The 15,354-nt window shown below is 42.6% G+C and overlaps 1 protein-coding gene across 1 annotated transcript in view; it reads left to right on the top strand.

Moving 5' to 3' along the window:
- Window positions 1-15,354, top strand: part of LOC128439696 (protein jagged-1b) — a 39,959-nt gene that overhangs the window by 7,729 nt on the left and 16,876 nt on the right. The window contains exon 3 of the mRNA XM_053422086.1: window positions 14,909-14,966. Coding sequence (XP_053278061.1) covers window positions 14,909-14,966 — 58 coding nt within the window. The remainder of the gene's footprint in view (window positions 1-14,908; window positions 14,967-15,354) is intronic.

Below are 15,354 nucleotides of genomic sequence, written 5' to 3'. Positions count from 1 at the left end.
TGTATAGTAAACATTAAGAGTGACTAAAGACAGAAGCTGTGGTTCAAGGTTTCCCTGACCACTTGGGCCCTTAGGCGTCCAAGAGTCCTACCGATCCCCACTGAGCTGAGCACACACACACACACAAACACACACAGACACACACACAAACACACACACACAAATACACACACACACACACACACGGTATACACAAGAATGCTATACTGAGTTCTTCTTAGGTTTCTGCCTCTTGATTAGTATCAGCCCATTTACCTGTGAGACTCTTTGTCCCAGAGCCAATTATCTTCCCTTATCTGTGGACAGTTTATTTTGTGTGTGTGTGTATGTTAGTTTGTGCCTGCATGCATGCTGCGTGTGTCTGTCACACTTTCCTTGTGTTTTCTTCCTCCTGCTGTACATCGGGGAGGTGTGTGATTGGCAGGTGAGAGTGTGAGAAAGTTCCCCCGTCAGAAAGCCTACCTGGATTGGTTACAGGGCCGGGCCGCAGGGCGGGCTGGGCTGCAGGGGAGAGAGAGCTGGGTCGCACAGAGGCAGCATCTTCGGCTGAAAGACTCGCTTTATCTGGCCATCTCCGGGAGGAGGAGGGTGAAGAGGGAGGGTGAGAGGGAGTGAGAGAGGGAGAGTGATATCCCTGCCCCAGGTGAGGGGATGAACAGGTGAGTGTAGTCATTAGGAGGTAAGGTGAGCTCTCTCTGTCCCCTGCCCCCTCTCACTTACTCTTTCACTAATCTCTTACGGGAAATAAGTGTGTGTTTGTGTGTCTGTGTGTGCTTGTTTATGTATGTGCTCACAGTTGTAATTTTGTGTGTTAAGTTTGCGTATAATCTTATCAAGATTGCCTGGAGGGTTGCGTCCCTGTTAGGCTTCCTTAAGTCTTTGTTGTGATCACTCTGGTTAAAGCTCAAGCCATGTACTGATGTCACCGTTTAAGAACTGGCTCTATCTCAAACATTTCAAACCCTGAAAAGAGAAGTTGAACTATATTCAAACACCACACGGCTATAACTGTGACAGTATAGCCGGAAAATGTCTGGATAACTTACAATAAGCGAGTGGGCGTGTTGATGATTTTTCTAGCACGCGGCGGGCTCAAAACTGGAAGAAGACAAATATCTCATGAATCGCTGTGAGGACTCGAGGGACAATCTGTTAGGGACCATAGCAATGAACATGGACAGATCGATAAATGGAGCAACATTTCGATCTAAAGACATTTTTGAGAGGCTTAATTAGACAAACATCACAGAGCAAGGCTATGTACAGTGGAAATAACACATTCAATGTTTTGGTGGCTGCATGGATGGACCAAGGGACAGCGAGAGACAGTTTTTCTTATTTCTTATAGATGTGAGCCAACGCCGGTGTCGATCGATGTGTTGTAAACACGTCATTTCCGCAGTGGAATTGAAACTTCATGTCCTGCCTCTTGCATGCTCCTTTCCCTCGGCTTAATGTTTCGGACATTGTTGTGAACATGTCTGATGTGGACAATCTCCTGCTGCGTTCTTCATATGTGAAAAGCGAACTGCCGAGTTTGTTCAGAAACTTTGGTCCAGACATTTTCTGGAGTTTCTGGAAATATGCTCTGTTTTGCTGAGCTTATCCCCTTTTGGCTATAGATCTGTACCGGTGATGGATATTGAGAGGTACTGGTCTTATTATCCAACCCAAATGATTAATTTCCCAAAATGTCCACATATACCTTTGAAAGTAGGTGTGAAAATTCATAAAAAAGTCCCAATACATCACAAGATATCATGAGAACAACATAACCTGATACCTTGTTATGGAGACAGTGCAGGTTAACCATCCTGTTCATATAAAAACCAGAACGACAGAGGATGTAGCAGCGTGTCTTTGCTGTTTCCTTTGTCTGGTTTTGGATGTTAAACCAGATTTTAGCTTTGCCTCCTGGTCAGCAGTAATCTCACAAATAGTCTGGGGGACGTGGCTCCATTTTGACCCCAGATTTAAAATCACAGACACTCTTAGGTCTGGTATGATTTGGCTGCGGCACCTCCGCAGAGACTGGAAAAGTTCAAAGACTTCATAACCGCAAGGTCATCTTCTGTAAGCCCTGTCTCTGTTGGCGGTTTCACTGTTGAACCTGTTTGGGTGATGAGGGGAAGAAGAGCGAGCTGCCAAGATAGAGTTTGATCCTGATGAATCTGTTTATCGACAGGGAACAAAAAGGGGAATGAAGCAGGAGGGAAAAGATAAAGTCGATTGGAGTGCAAAGCTGATTATTAGGTGGTGATAGTTTGTGGATGTTTCTTTTCATCCTCCTGAGACCTCTGTTTAAACACATGTGGGAACTGCATCTGAAGTTTCCTGAACTTTTGTGACTCAGAACTAGTTCATCAAGGTCTGGTAAAGACCTGCTCTTTTGTTGGTTAAAAGCCCCTGTGACAAATGACAATATGATAGCTGCTATAGAAATACTGTTCACATGAAGTGAACACAGTGAAGTCCCCACCGTTTATAATCATCAAGTGTTAAAAAATCATTCATGGTCAGGTTCAGCGCCAGAGGCCATAAGTGGCTGTTCCTGGGAAAGAGTCTCATTCACTGTGTGTGTGTGTGTGTGTGTGTGTGTGTGTGTGTGTGTGTGTGTGTGGTCCAGTCATGTTGTGGGGACCAACCTCGGTTTAGTCACATAATGAGGACTTGTCTTCCTTATGGGGACAAAAAACACGTCCCCATTACGTAAATCATTAGAATTTAAAGTGCAGACTTGTTTTAAGGTTAGGTTTAGATCAAGTAGATTAGAGTAAAATGTTGGTTTCAGTTAAGGTTATGTGTAGGATACGTAGGTAGGTTAGGCTAGTAGAAAATATGGTTAGAGTAACTCTGAAGTCATTGAGACACGGCCGTGTGTGTATGTTTGTGTGTGTTTGTGTGTGTGTGTGTGCATGTGTGTGTTTGTTCCACAACTGTCTCTGGCTGTAAATGTATTTTGTATTAAATGTATCTATCCTGCATTTACGTAATTGTCTTTTATATATTCGTATTATTACCACCAAAGCTAAATGCCAAGATATTCAGAGCAGATAACTTCGTGGCTTGATGTGTGGTTTCTATAAGCAAATTTAATGCATTATATTTAAATACAATAGTAGTTAACTATATTGTTGTTTTCCACCTCTGATATGTGACATTATTGTGTCATACTCTCTCAGCACTATTTCTGTCGCTCTCTATTCGGTCAGCCGTCCAACAAAGACAACTGCTTTCCATAATATCATCCTCAACACATAGTGTATTCACTTCACCTTTTTTCTAGATAGTTCCCAGACCACACTGTGCCTCAGTTTTCATAAGAGCACAGTCACAGTCTCGTCCCTGTTTAATATCCAGAGCAATCATGACATTGTTTGTGAATAGTCTCGTTGTTATTGAGTTGCTCATGTGTAAGTCTTGGATGTGACATTGTTTATTTATTGTGTCGGGTATGGCAGCAGACAACAGGAGGAGTCAATGAGAATATCTGTGGGTTTTTGGGGAATTTAGCTGGAGCTCTCTAAGCACTTTCTCACAGCCTCTTTTCATGCACGTCACTGAGTTCAACATGCAAAATGTGGCCGTCATGCAAATAAGTTCAGGTGTATCAGCTGTAGCTCCACGCTTCCTGTCAGTCTCTATGTTCTCCACTGTTATTCCACTCTCTGTACATAATGTAGAACTGATTGCATCAACGCCCATTACGTGTTCACAATGAGAGCTGAAGGAGATCCAGGTCACGTCACAACCTTCTCGCCAGGTTTCCTTTAAGACTCCTTCACAATCTTTGTCAAACTAACCTTGTACCTCATTTTACTGAAGTAGAGTACTTGAGTAAATGCACTTACTCTCCGTTACTGAAACTAAACAGAAGACATCATCGTACAGGACTGACTCACACACTTTGTCTAAACCTGTGCATTCCTGGTGTGTGGGAGCCGAGCCTGGGGAAGTCAGCGGAGGGAATCGAACACAGAGGAGCATAGTCAGAGCTTTCTTTCTCTCCCGAGTCTCTCTTTCACTCTTTCTCCATTTGTGCTCCGGACTCTTTTGTCCCTTAATTGACTGCTACACAGCCTTGCATACCTGTGTGTACGCTGATACTGCCGTGCACGTTGTTTTGTACGTACACAACTGCAGCTATGTTCACGCACGCACACGTACGAACTCGCACAACCACACATATACATGCACATTTCTCCTCACAGCCTTTTCATTTGTCCCTGAGACAGACACGCCCAAACGCACAGATCATGAATTCATCAGCCAACACACACGCAACACAAAGAAGGTTAATTCCCTGAGGATTTGCTGCTTGTGTTTTTTAGAGATAAGTTTATAACTCGGCGGTAAACATCTCCAGGGAAGCATGTTTTAATGATTTCATTTGTGTGCAAATTGGATTGAGAGCGGGAGCCACTTTATTAATAGAGAAAAGAGGCAAAGGAGCCTTGATTTACATCAAGGCTGTGGAATTACAGTGTACGCCTGTCTGCGGATCTGTCATTGTGTGTCACTGGATGCAGATTTCAGGTAGACATCCCTTTAAAAGGACACACAGCAAATAGTTTCATTTCAGCGCCATCGATCTTGTCATATCTCATCTCCTCCCTCCACCTCCAACTGCTCTCACACGTCACCTTGCTCGCCCTCTCTCGTTTGAACCGCTCATTGCGAACCTTTTGTTCTCCTTGTTGTGTTGTTCTCTTTCCTGTGATGTTCACGTCCCTGTGGATTACACAGACCAGGCAGCGTTGCACCACAGCCGACATAAATCCTCCCCGTCTTGCTGTGGTCTCTTGTGTTCCCCGATCCTAACAGGAACAACCACAAACATTTTTAGCTGTCACATTGGGAAACATGTTCTCTGTATATATCCTCTTGATGATTTCAAGCCTGTCTCATGATTCCCCTCTGGCTCTGGTCCGTTACACTCATGTTCTTACCTGTGGTGCGTCAAACTTACATCAGGGTGTCTCATTATCAAATCATTATAGGCCCCTGCTCTCTCTCTCTCTCTGTCTGTCTGATGGGTTTATGATCCCCACTTTATTCTACCTGTCATCCAATCACTGAAAAGCCATTTAATCATCTTTACGGTAATCTATGGTGTGTTTTTTGAAGAAGTTAATTGTATGGCTGTCAATCTAGCTCACATATTCCAGCAGAGAAGACAAATAATAATCACAAGTGCCACTTTAATGTCCATGATTTCCCATACATATAATTTCCATACATCCTTCAGTTCAGTAGTCACCACTTTCACCAACCTGAAGAAACATGTCTCAGTCTCAGCAGGTGTCGGATTGTGACATATTATTAAATGTCCGACACACGCACTTTCATTTGATTAGGGCTATGCTCAGTTAGAATTTCCCTGTGATCGTTCTGCATGGAGTTTGCATATTCTCCCTGTGTCCGTGTGAACATTTTTCCAGGAACTCTAGCTTCCCACAGTCTAGATATGCAGATTGGGTTGAGATTAATTAGAGTCTATGAATTTGCATGAATGTGAGCATGACGGGTTGTTTGCCTCAACCTGTGATACACTAGCGACCTGTCCAGGGCGTATCCTGCATCTTGCCCAAATGTCAGCTTACCCTCAGCGGATAAGGATAATGGATGGACAGTATCCCACTTGGCGGCCTCAGCCATTGTCTGGTGGCTTTCTGTTGCACCAGGGGTTTTTCCATCCAAATCTGGAGCAGATTTTGCCCACATTTCATGACATTTGGCAAAAGAAAATTGTAAACAACGCTTGTTTCCATCCACTGCCATTGTGCTAACATCAGGAGCTGGTTGGGCAAATTAACCACTGGTGATCCAATTTTCCAGTCGGATGCTATCAAACCATTACAGAAAAAGAGGCAGAAAACAAGGGGACACAATCAAAATAGCACCGAACCTCAAACAGGCAAGACAATATTGAGAACATGATGGAGATTAATATTCAAAATTTGTGTTGGTTTCCCGTATTGACATTAGGAGCTTAACAATCTTGTTTTCCATCTACACTTAAGCTTGAGTCATATGTGAATGTTTAAGTCTCGTGGTTCATGTGTGTCAGGATTTAGACAGGATGATCAGAAGTGGTCGGTGCTGAGTTCAGGGCTAAACGCACTCATATGATTGATTCACTCTGTGAATATGAAGGATCGTCCACTAACACAACATCCTGTGACTCATTATAGTTTTACAATAAATCAAACATATTTTTAGTTTCTGTGTCGGTTTCCATTACAATTTGTCACTTTTTTTTATTGATTAACTTTCAACTCTCAGCCTCAGAGTTGGAACGTTTTTTGTGATATTACAAGATTTTTCAAATTTACAGATGTCTTTATACACAAGAATTAAATAGTGCGAAAAAAACCAGATGGATGGAAGCCAAAGTACCCTTATAACTTACTTGGACATTTGAATAGAGCAGAGGCATTGTCAATGTTTTAGCTACTGCTGTTTTTCCACAGTTTGTCATGTCAGTGTATGAGTCCATATGGTCAGTTATGGCCTAAGGTATGATTTAAAAAACAGGAGAGTGTCGACGATGTCTGTTAATTATTGTCTGTAGGCACTTAAAAGTCAGGTCTGACAAAACCAAAGAATTATTCTAATTCAGCTCTTAAACAAGTTAAGACTTATAAAATAATCCGACTTTATGTTTAATCAAGACATGAGGAATCTGGCAACACACACACGCACACACACACACACACACACACACAGACAAACAAACACGCACGCACGCACACACACACACACACACACACACACACACACCACATTCTATTTTCTCCCTCATAATGACTCTGAAAGTGCAGCCGTGGTTGTGAAGCATTTCCAGTGGCTAGACGAGGTAATTTCCTGCGGAAGTCGGAGAGAAGGGGGTGAGGGGGTGGGGTTGTGTCAGTCTGGCTTGTGATGGGGGGGGGGGGGGATGTGAAGCAGGGGTGGAGGGTGGTAGAAACAGTGGAGATTAATGAGTAAAAGGGTAAAGTTGATGTAAGCAGTGCAGAGGGGCGTCTCACTGAAGAGGGAAGTGAGAGTCAGATAAGGGAGGAAGGTGCGGGGCGGTCGGTGGATGATCTCAGTGTGGGGGCACAGGTGTTTTGGGTGTGTGTGTGTGTTGGGGGGGGGGGTGCGTGTTTGTGTCATGATGGCTCATCCACACTGTTGAGAGAATCATAAGCAGCATGACGTAGTGTATGTGTTTGTTTGTGTGTGCATGTGTGTGTTTGTGTGTGTGGGGGGGGGGGGGGGGGTGGTGTATGGAAGGGGGGTGTATATTATGTATTATGGTGTATGTATATGAAAGTGTAGTGAAACATGTTCTTGTTCCGCCACAGACATTTGGCCTGTCAACCTCTCATATGTTTTTATTTAGATACCTATGAAAGATTCAATCATACAATATTTCACAGAAGAGCAAAGATTAAATAAAAATAAAAAATAAAATTAATGTTTTTTAGTGGGAGAACTTATTTTTCCTTCACTACTTAAATCAGGACAGTTTAGGTTTATCTTGTGAACCTCTGAAGGGGGCTTGGCCCCTATGTTACTAGACTTAACTAACTGTATACATGGATTAAAAGTACTTCCACCTTGTCCCACTACAACAGAAAACAAACTATATATTGCTGCACCAGTTGGAGATGATAACACATCTGTAGTGTCACTGAATAGGATTCTGAATACATGACTTTTAATGCCGTCTTTATGTATAGCTCCACAGTGAATTTGGAGGAAGACGTGGTGACATGGTGGCAGCAGTGGCTGTGGGTAAATTGAAAAGGAGTGAGGGCAAAGAGGGGAGGATATAGTCTAATGCTAATTGTGTTCACAATGAAAGAAAAACAGAAGAGACGGCGAGAATGCAAGAGCAGAGACATGTAATAATAGAGACGGGGTCATCAGAGCAGGGTGGGGTCGATGGCTGCACATCGGGGGTCTAATTCCTTGTCTCGTGTGTGTGTGTCCCACCTGAGGACAGGGAGATGACTTGCTTTGGCTCATATCCGCAGAAATTCACAAATCAGCCGGCAGAAGATCCTGTGGCTTACTCTCCTGGGCACTGGCCACGTCCTGATCCAGCAGAGGCAGCGGGTGTGTCTCTTGTGGATTAAGAAAATTATCAAGTCAAAGAAGATGGTCCAAAGAGGTTCATTTTTTTTCATCTGTTGTTATAAGCTAAGACCCAAACGGTGACACAATGGGTCTGTAGCAGCCTCAGAGGTCGGAGAACATTTTTATGTCACGCTGGTGCTAAAATACATATACTCTCATATTTATATGTCTGCATCTTAAAATAATGTGAACCTGCAGCTTTGTCTCTGGAATAGTAATGTCATTGTTACTGTGGTTACCTCTGCTGCTAATTGGTAGTGCAGGTAAGGTGTCAGCCATCCAATCCGGCACAGACCCAGCTGCTGTCATGACAACTGTTTGCATACTCGTGCGTGTGTGTGTGTGTGTGTGTGAGAGTGTTTGTGTGTTTTTGTGTTTTGATTTCAGTCTATTTGCCTTTGTGCGTCTGTAATTACTTGAGTGTTCTGATGTAGCAGGTGTATAAAAACAACAACAAGCTTTATTTTTATTGTGTTGATTGATATTTTAAATGTGCACAGAGGATTATGGGAGTTGGTTTAATTACTGCATACAGGCTTAACCATGAACCCCCCAAAAAATACAGAGCAGTTTTAAAAACAGATGTTTCATTTCCGAACAATCGGTTTAAAAAGATGGAGACAAAAGCAAGTCATTTACTTCTTGAGAGAGTTAATTAATATGTAGGTGAACCAGCATCTGTCTCCCTGAACTAATCACTGCTCTGAATACTTGAACACACCCGTCGCTCATTATTACTGTATATATGGATTAGCAGGAGGTGGTGAGGTGGTGCTGCCTGGTGAAAGCAGGGAAAACATAAATGATTAAATGTGGGCCAAGACCATAAAGTAATAATTACTAATCAAATCAAATGAGCTGGTGAATAAATAGTAGAAATTTTTTATTGAATTAATAATATATCAACTGATAGCTTAACTGCAGTGAATCTACATCTATGCTCTTTATGATAAACTGTTGTCTACAGTATTATAGTTTAATATTTAATTTGTGGTAACACCAATATTTAACAGGTCTATAATTCTTTTATGATTATCCAATTATTTCTGAGGCAGTTTACCTAAAAACCTAAACTATGTAATTTGGTTTTAATTGCTAACCCGCTGGTCAGCTGAACATGTAAAAATGTGGCATTGATTTGCAGGAAAGTGTAGAACCTGGCAAGTTCTGGCAATAATTCCTCAATAAATTAATGAATTATGAATCAATGTTATTTTATTAAAGAGTACAAAATGGCTAAATATAATGAAGTATCAAATGGTCAGTGACCTAATATTTTCAGTGCTGAATGAAAGCATGGTATATAGAGACATACATATTGGCACCAAGGTAATATTGAATCCATCTGCGTGTGTCAGGGTTGTGGACACTTGCATGTATGTGTGTGTGTGTGTGTGTGTGTGTGTGTGTGTGTTTGTGTGTGTGTGTGTGTGTGTGTGTGTGTGTGTGTGTGTGTGTGTGTGTGTGTGTGTGTGTGTGTGTGTGTGTGTGTGTGTGTGTGTGTATGTGTGTAAGCATGTGTGCATTAGTGTGTGTGCTCTGAGGGGAAATTCCTCTCTCAGGGCTGGGAGTCCTTCCTGTCGTAGAGCTGTGTTTGTACAGCCCGGCTTTGTCGGGATATCCTACCCTGCCCATGTCTGAGAGAGAGAGAGAGGGAGAGATAGAGAGGAAGAGAGAGATAGAAAGGGAGGGATGGCATGGAGGGGACGGGGGGCTGCCTGAGAAACTTTAGGCGAGGAATGGGAAGTGGAGCTGTGGAGGAGGCAGTGATGTTTGTAGGATGGAAAAAACAAGTTTGAGTTTTTTAAACCCTTCGCTTAATACAATTTTCATGCCCTCACAAATGTCTGCCCAGTGGTTTGAATAAGCATAGTTTGCTCTAATCCCGAGCTTTGTTGCTGTTTGTTGGACTGGTGTGAGGCTGCAGGCGGAGGGATGGGGCCAGACGACCAGACAGCCTGTAGCCCGAGGGAAGGGCAGACTTATCATCCTGTCTAATACTCATGTTTTGATGTTGTCTGGTGTTTTTTGGGAAACCCCTGTTCTCTCCCCGGCCATGCCAGGCTCAGACCATCTGCACGGGTCATGACTGGCAACAGTAAGCGTGAGGTCTGAATGAAAATGAGCTGTTTCTGTACAGGAGCTCAGACGTCAGGCTCAGACGTTGCAGACAAAACAATCATTAATGCTTTGAAGTGGACGTGAGTTAAGAAGTTAGTCTGGGCTCTGACTTGATTTAGAGGAAATCAAACATCCACTTTGAAAATGTACTTTTTGCTCAGGCTATATGATTACATATAGCTACTGTGTGTCTGATATGTTGTGTACAAATTCAAATTTTTATATTATATACATTTCCCTTCATCACAGGGTTGAATCCACAATCCAAACATTACATTAAGCATCATCAAAGGCACATGTGTCCATTCAGGCCAAATATGGAGTGATGGTCAAGTGTAATGGGCCTTATCACAAAGACTGTAAACAAGGATGGACAACGCGTTGCCACTTCCTCCCCCACTCACATGGCTATAGTGGATACAAAATAATGCTCACACATGTACTCACACGCACGCACACACACACACACACACACACACACACACACACACACACACACACTCTCTCTGCCCATTCAACACACATGTACACCTTTCCCATTAGGTCATTTCCTTGCTGTCATCACTTTGGCAATTATCACCACAAATGGCACAAGTAACACTGACATGTTCGTGAAAGAAGGAGGTAAAAATAGCACATTATCTTTGACTGGGATCTTATCAGTCTTGTCTTTGTTCTGTTCATCTTTTGATTTTCCTCTCTGTGCGTATTGTTTTATTCTCACACCCTGTATCAGACCAGTCCGCCTGTCCTGGCCTGTAATGTCCTTTCTGACGTCACGCTGTGATTACAGTAACGAATTGCCACGTTGTCCGTGTGAATGTGTGTGTGTGTGTTTTGGAGAGGTTGTCAGGAAGCTGACATTGTAGGTGATCTGTTCACAAAGTCTTATCAGGGCTTGTTGTGATTTTTAACTTGGTAACCATGATTGATGTGACCCTCTCGAGGCTTCCGTACAAGACCCCAGCCTTCAAAACAGGACAGACCGCTGATACACCCTTCCTGTATCAGTGACTGCATCATGGTTTACCTGGCTGCATGCACTTGTGGGTGAAGAGGTGAGGGTGTGTGCATTGAGGTGGTGGTGGTGATTAAGATAGAAGAAAAGAGAAAGACTCCTAAAGGTCCTAACCTGCAGTAGTGTCCTGGCAGAAGAAGGTGAGGGAAGAGAACGGGAAGAGGATGGAAGGAAGGGTGAGGGCCGAGGGAGGACGAGCGATTGGAAAGATGATAAGGCTCAGAGGTCTGTGAGCAGTCCAGCGCTGAGGTAATGCTGTGCGAGCATTTTGCAGTAGTGGGCAGTTCATCATAATTGTCCTTATTGTCAAAATGTCCAGTAGCATTTTATCCACATAACATTTATCAACCTGCTGCAGGAGAGACGTGCTGATTATACACTGCTGCAACCTTTACTCTGCAGGGTCCTGGAAGGAGAGCGACTCAACCTTTTGCACTCCTACTGTTTTTACTTCACTTTAGTTCCTTTTATATTACTTTATATTTCTCCTCTGCAGTTATCTGAGTGGTAGTTCATATTAGGATTGGACACAATACTTTGTAGAAAGAGTTGTGGCTCGAGTAGTTATAAATAAAGCAGGGGGTGTGAAATCTTTTTGACTTGTTAGACTGTCGAAGATATTGTCTGTGTGGGTTGGTACCAGTTTAATCAAACATTTTACTTCTAATGCTTCAATTTGTTTTATTTAATACGTGTTTGTGGCCCAAAAATGAGAAATTATCTATTTTAAAAAAAGGAGAAAAATGGGGTAAACAGATTTGTTTTTTGGGGAGGGGTTCTTTCCTGCCCAATTAAACAACTCATGACCCGTAAGATTCATATGTTGACCCATCGGAGGGGTCTCGTGCCTTTGGCTGAAAACTACATCTCAAACATCTACAACAAAAAAACTGAATTTGGATTAAGTGTCAATTAATAATCATATCAATCCATTATTAGTCCTTTGAGGTTCAAGGGGGTGGATCCCAGCCCATTGCATGAGAGTTTGGTTATAGACCCGAAACAGGTCGCTAGCATATCACGGGGAAATATACAGAGATAAACAACCATCCACACTCACATTCACACCTACGGGCAATTTACAGTCTCCATCAACCATAACCTGGACTGTAGGAGGAAACCCACGCAGACACTCAATACAGAGTTCAGGACTCAAACTGATATCCTTGTTGCTGTGAGGCGACAGTGGAACCACTGCACCAACGTGCCACCATCTAATAATGCAATATATATATATATACAGTATATACATAGAAATACTATAGAAATACTGCTTGTGCAGTTTTTCTGCAGAAGCAGTATTTCTACTTTAATGCTTGAAGTCATTATAATTCTAATATCTATCTTTTCACTTATAAATGATTTGGGGAGCCTCTTCTTCCTCCACTGCTTCTGTGCAGAGCTGATGTTAGTCAACTGCAAGATCTCACCACACTCAGATATGAATCTTAAAAGCTGAACATGACTTCAGGTGAGATTTTTAAGCCGAAGCTTACTGACTCCAGCTGGCCCATCTGTGGGCGAGCTGCAATCTGCTGCTTTTAATGAACTGGCTGCCTGCCCTCTGCAACCAGCACATCTCATTAGGACCATGTCTTCTAAATACTGCGTGGGTGTTCCTCCACCTCCCCTACTACTTGTTTCTTATCTAGTCTCATCCTCTCTCTTTTGTCTCCTGCTCTAATCTTTTCTCTTTTATCTTGTGCTGCTTCTGTTTCCCCTCCCTCCGACCTCTGCGCTCTCTTTCTTTATCACATTTTAAAAAAACTCCAGGAGTCGTACAAATCGTTATTCCACTGCAGCTGCCACAGTGGCATTTTCCATCTATCTTCCTTTGCCCTTTATCTTACATACTGCCTGTGTAATTATACTTTCTCCATCCTTTTCTCCTCTTCTACAATCATCCTGCGCACTCTTTCCTCCCATTGCTTCATCTGTTGAATACAGACACACTGGACAGAAATCCCTGATTCAGGGTTTTCCTCCCCACCAATCTTCTCACCCCAACATTACTGCACCTCCACTGCAACCCTTCATCTTCTCTTCTGCTCCTTTGCCTCTTTTCACCTCTATAACTTCAGTGACTGAGCAGACCTCCTGCCCTTTACCTCCCACCGGATCCTTCTCTCCTTCACTTCACACCTTGCTCGTCTCCCTCTACTCCATACTTTGCCTCCTCTCCTCCCTTTCATCCCCCCCCTCTGGCTGCGCGCTCCGTCAAGAAAGACGGGACTACACATCCATGCGCCCCCTCAGGAGAAACCTCACGCACGATGCACAGGGCGGAAAGAGATTTGCATGGCAGGCAGCGGCATGTTCCACAGAGGGAGGGATGGGTCGATGGAGCGAGAACCGAAAGACAGAGAGAGAGAGAGAGAGAGAGAGGGAAAGAGTTGTAGGGGAAAGTGTTGGTCTGAATCATTATGCATCAGAAAAGAGAACAAGAAGGAAGAAAAAACACATGTCCTTTGTTATCTCTCCAGTGTGAAATCTCTTTAAGCTCAAAGTCGTCATATGAAGATGTCCCCTAGCTGCAGGACGACCAACACTCACATTATCTATGCATTCAAATCTGAATTTTAATATATATTCATATTCAAATGTATCCATGTATATTGTAAATGCATGATACAGTCAATGCCAAGGCCATCCAGGAGAAATACAAGCTGTAGGCCAGGCTGCAGAGTGTAAAAGAAGAGCACAATCAAGCATCATGCTCCTGAACAGGTTTTTTGGATTTCCTCCCTCAACGGCCCTTCTTTTTCATCTGTCTATAAGGCTGCAGGTCGATGTGTTCTTGAAACAAGTCTGCAGGATATAGCTCATATTCATTCTGACACAAATATGGGCCAGTAAACATCTTAAATTGTGAAAGTAATGAAATGTGTAGAAAATAGCTGTGGTAGTGTGTTTTCATTTGGCCCTACCTGCAGAAATATGTGACGACACTGGATGGTTGGAGAGGTGGAAATAAAATCTGTGCTTAAATGTGTCAGCACAGGTGATCTTTGTTTCATATGCAGATATATTCACAGAAATTCATTATCGATATATTTTGTGCTCAAGTTTTACTTAAATTATATTTTTAACCAGAGCTAATCTTATGTGCACATTCACCAATTTCAACTTTTCAAGCAGTTCTCCCACATTTTACTGCCGGTCATACACCTACACACTCTGTACCTGATAGTGTACCTATAGTGGAGATGAACAACAACAGTTTTATCTGTGTAGCTCATGTTTTTCATAGGCTTGGCAATCAGTAGTGCCAAATATCAATATCACAATTCTAAATTCATAAATATATCAAACCAAAGACTGGTGCTTAATCAGTTTCATTCACATTCAGGTCAGACACACAAAATTAAAACATGATTTGAGACCACATCTACAAAAACAACTTCAGGAGATGAACATAAGAGACATTGGAAAGAATGATGAATGTTTAAAGGCTTGAAACTTGTATTCACAGTCTTCAGGCACCAGAGATCACCTCTGAGCCCCTCTGGTGAAAGCTGGATCGTGAATATAGTTCTTATCTGTAGATTTAGACTCTGTTTAAATAGTTAAATGTGATGTTAAACCCAGATGTATGTTTGTGACACATGCCTGAGAGATGTTTTCTCTGTGTTTCCTTCACAGAAGTCCTTCTCTCTCGTGTTGGAGGCTCTGGACTACGATAACGACACAGCAGACTCAGGTGAAGAAACAGTTCTCTACGTTTGTGGGTCTGGCAGCTAAGAGGAATTGTGTGTTGATGTTTTTATTATGAATGTTTCTCCTCCTTCTTGTGCTTCTTTGGGAGTGAAATTTACATCCACAGTAGAAAAAAAGACTTCAGTTGTCCTACAAATCGTTTTTCCACCAAATCACCAAGGAGTTGAAGAATCAAAATAGATTTTTCAAGAGTCTGTTTGGAAAAAGTTGATAAATCGGCTCCAGTCAAAGTAAACTCTGACTCAGTCAGATTTAGAGCTGTCAGTGCAGTTTGTTTTATACCTCTGTTTTGTGGTTCCTGATGATCTTTTACATGTTGTTTTCTAAAGCCTCCTGTTGCGTTATGATGTACGACACAGTAAAACATGTGT

This window comes from Pleuronectes platessa, chromosome 5 (genome assembly GCF_947347685.1).
Source record: "Pleuronectes platessa chromosome 5, fPlePla1.1, whole genome shotgun sequence".
NCBI classification, from domain to species: Eukaryota; Metazoa; Chordata; class Actinopteri; order Pleuronectiformes; family Pleuronectidae; genus Pleuronectes; species Pleuronectes platessa.
The sequence above is the reverse complement of the archived record's forward strand: the minus strand, read 5'-3'. Positions and strand labels throughout refer to the sequence as shown.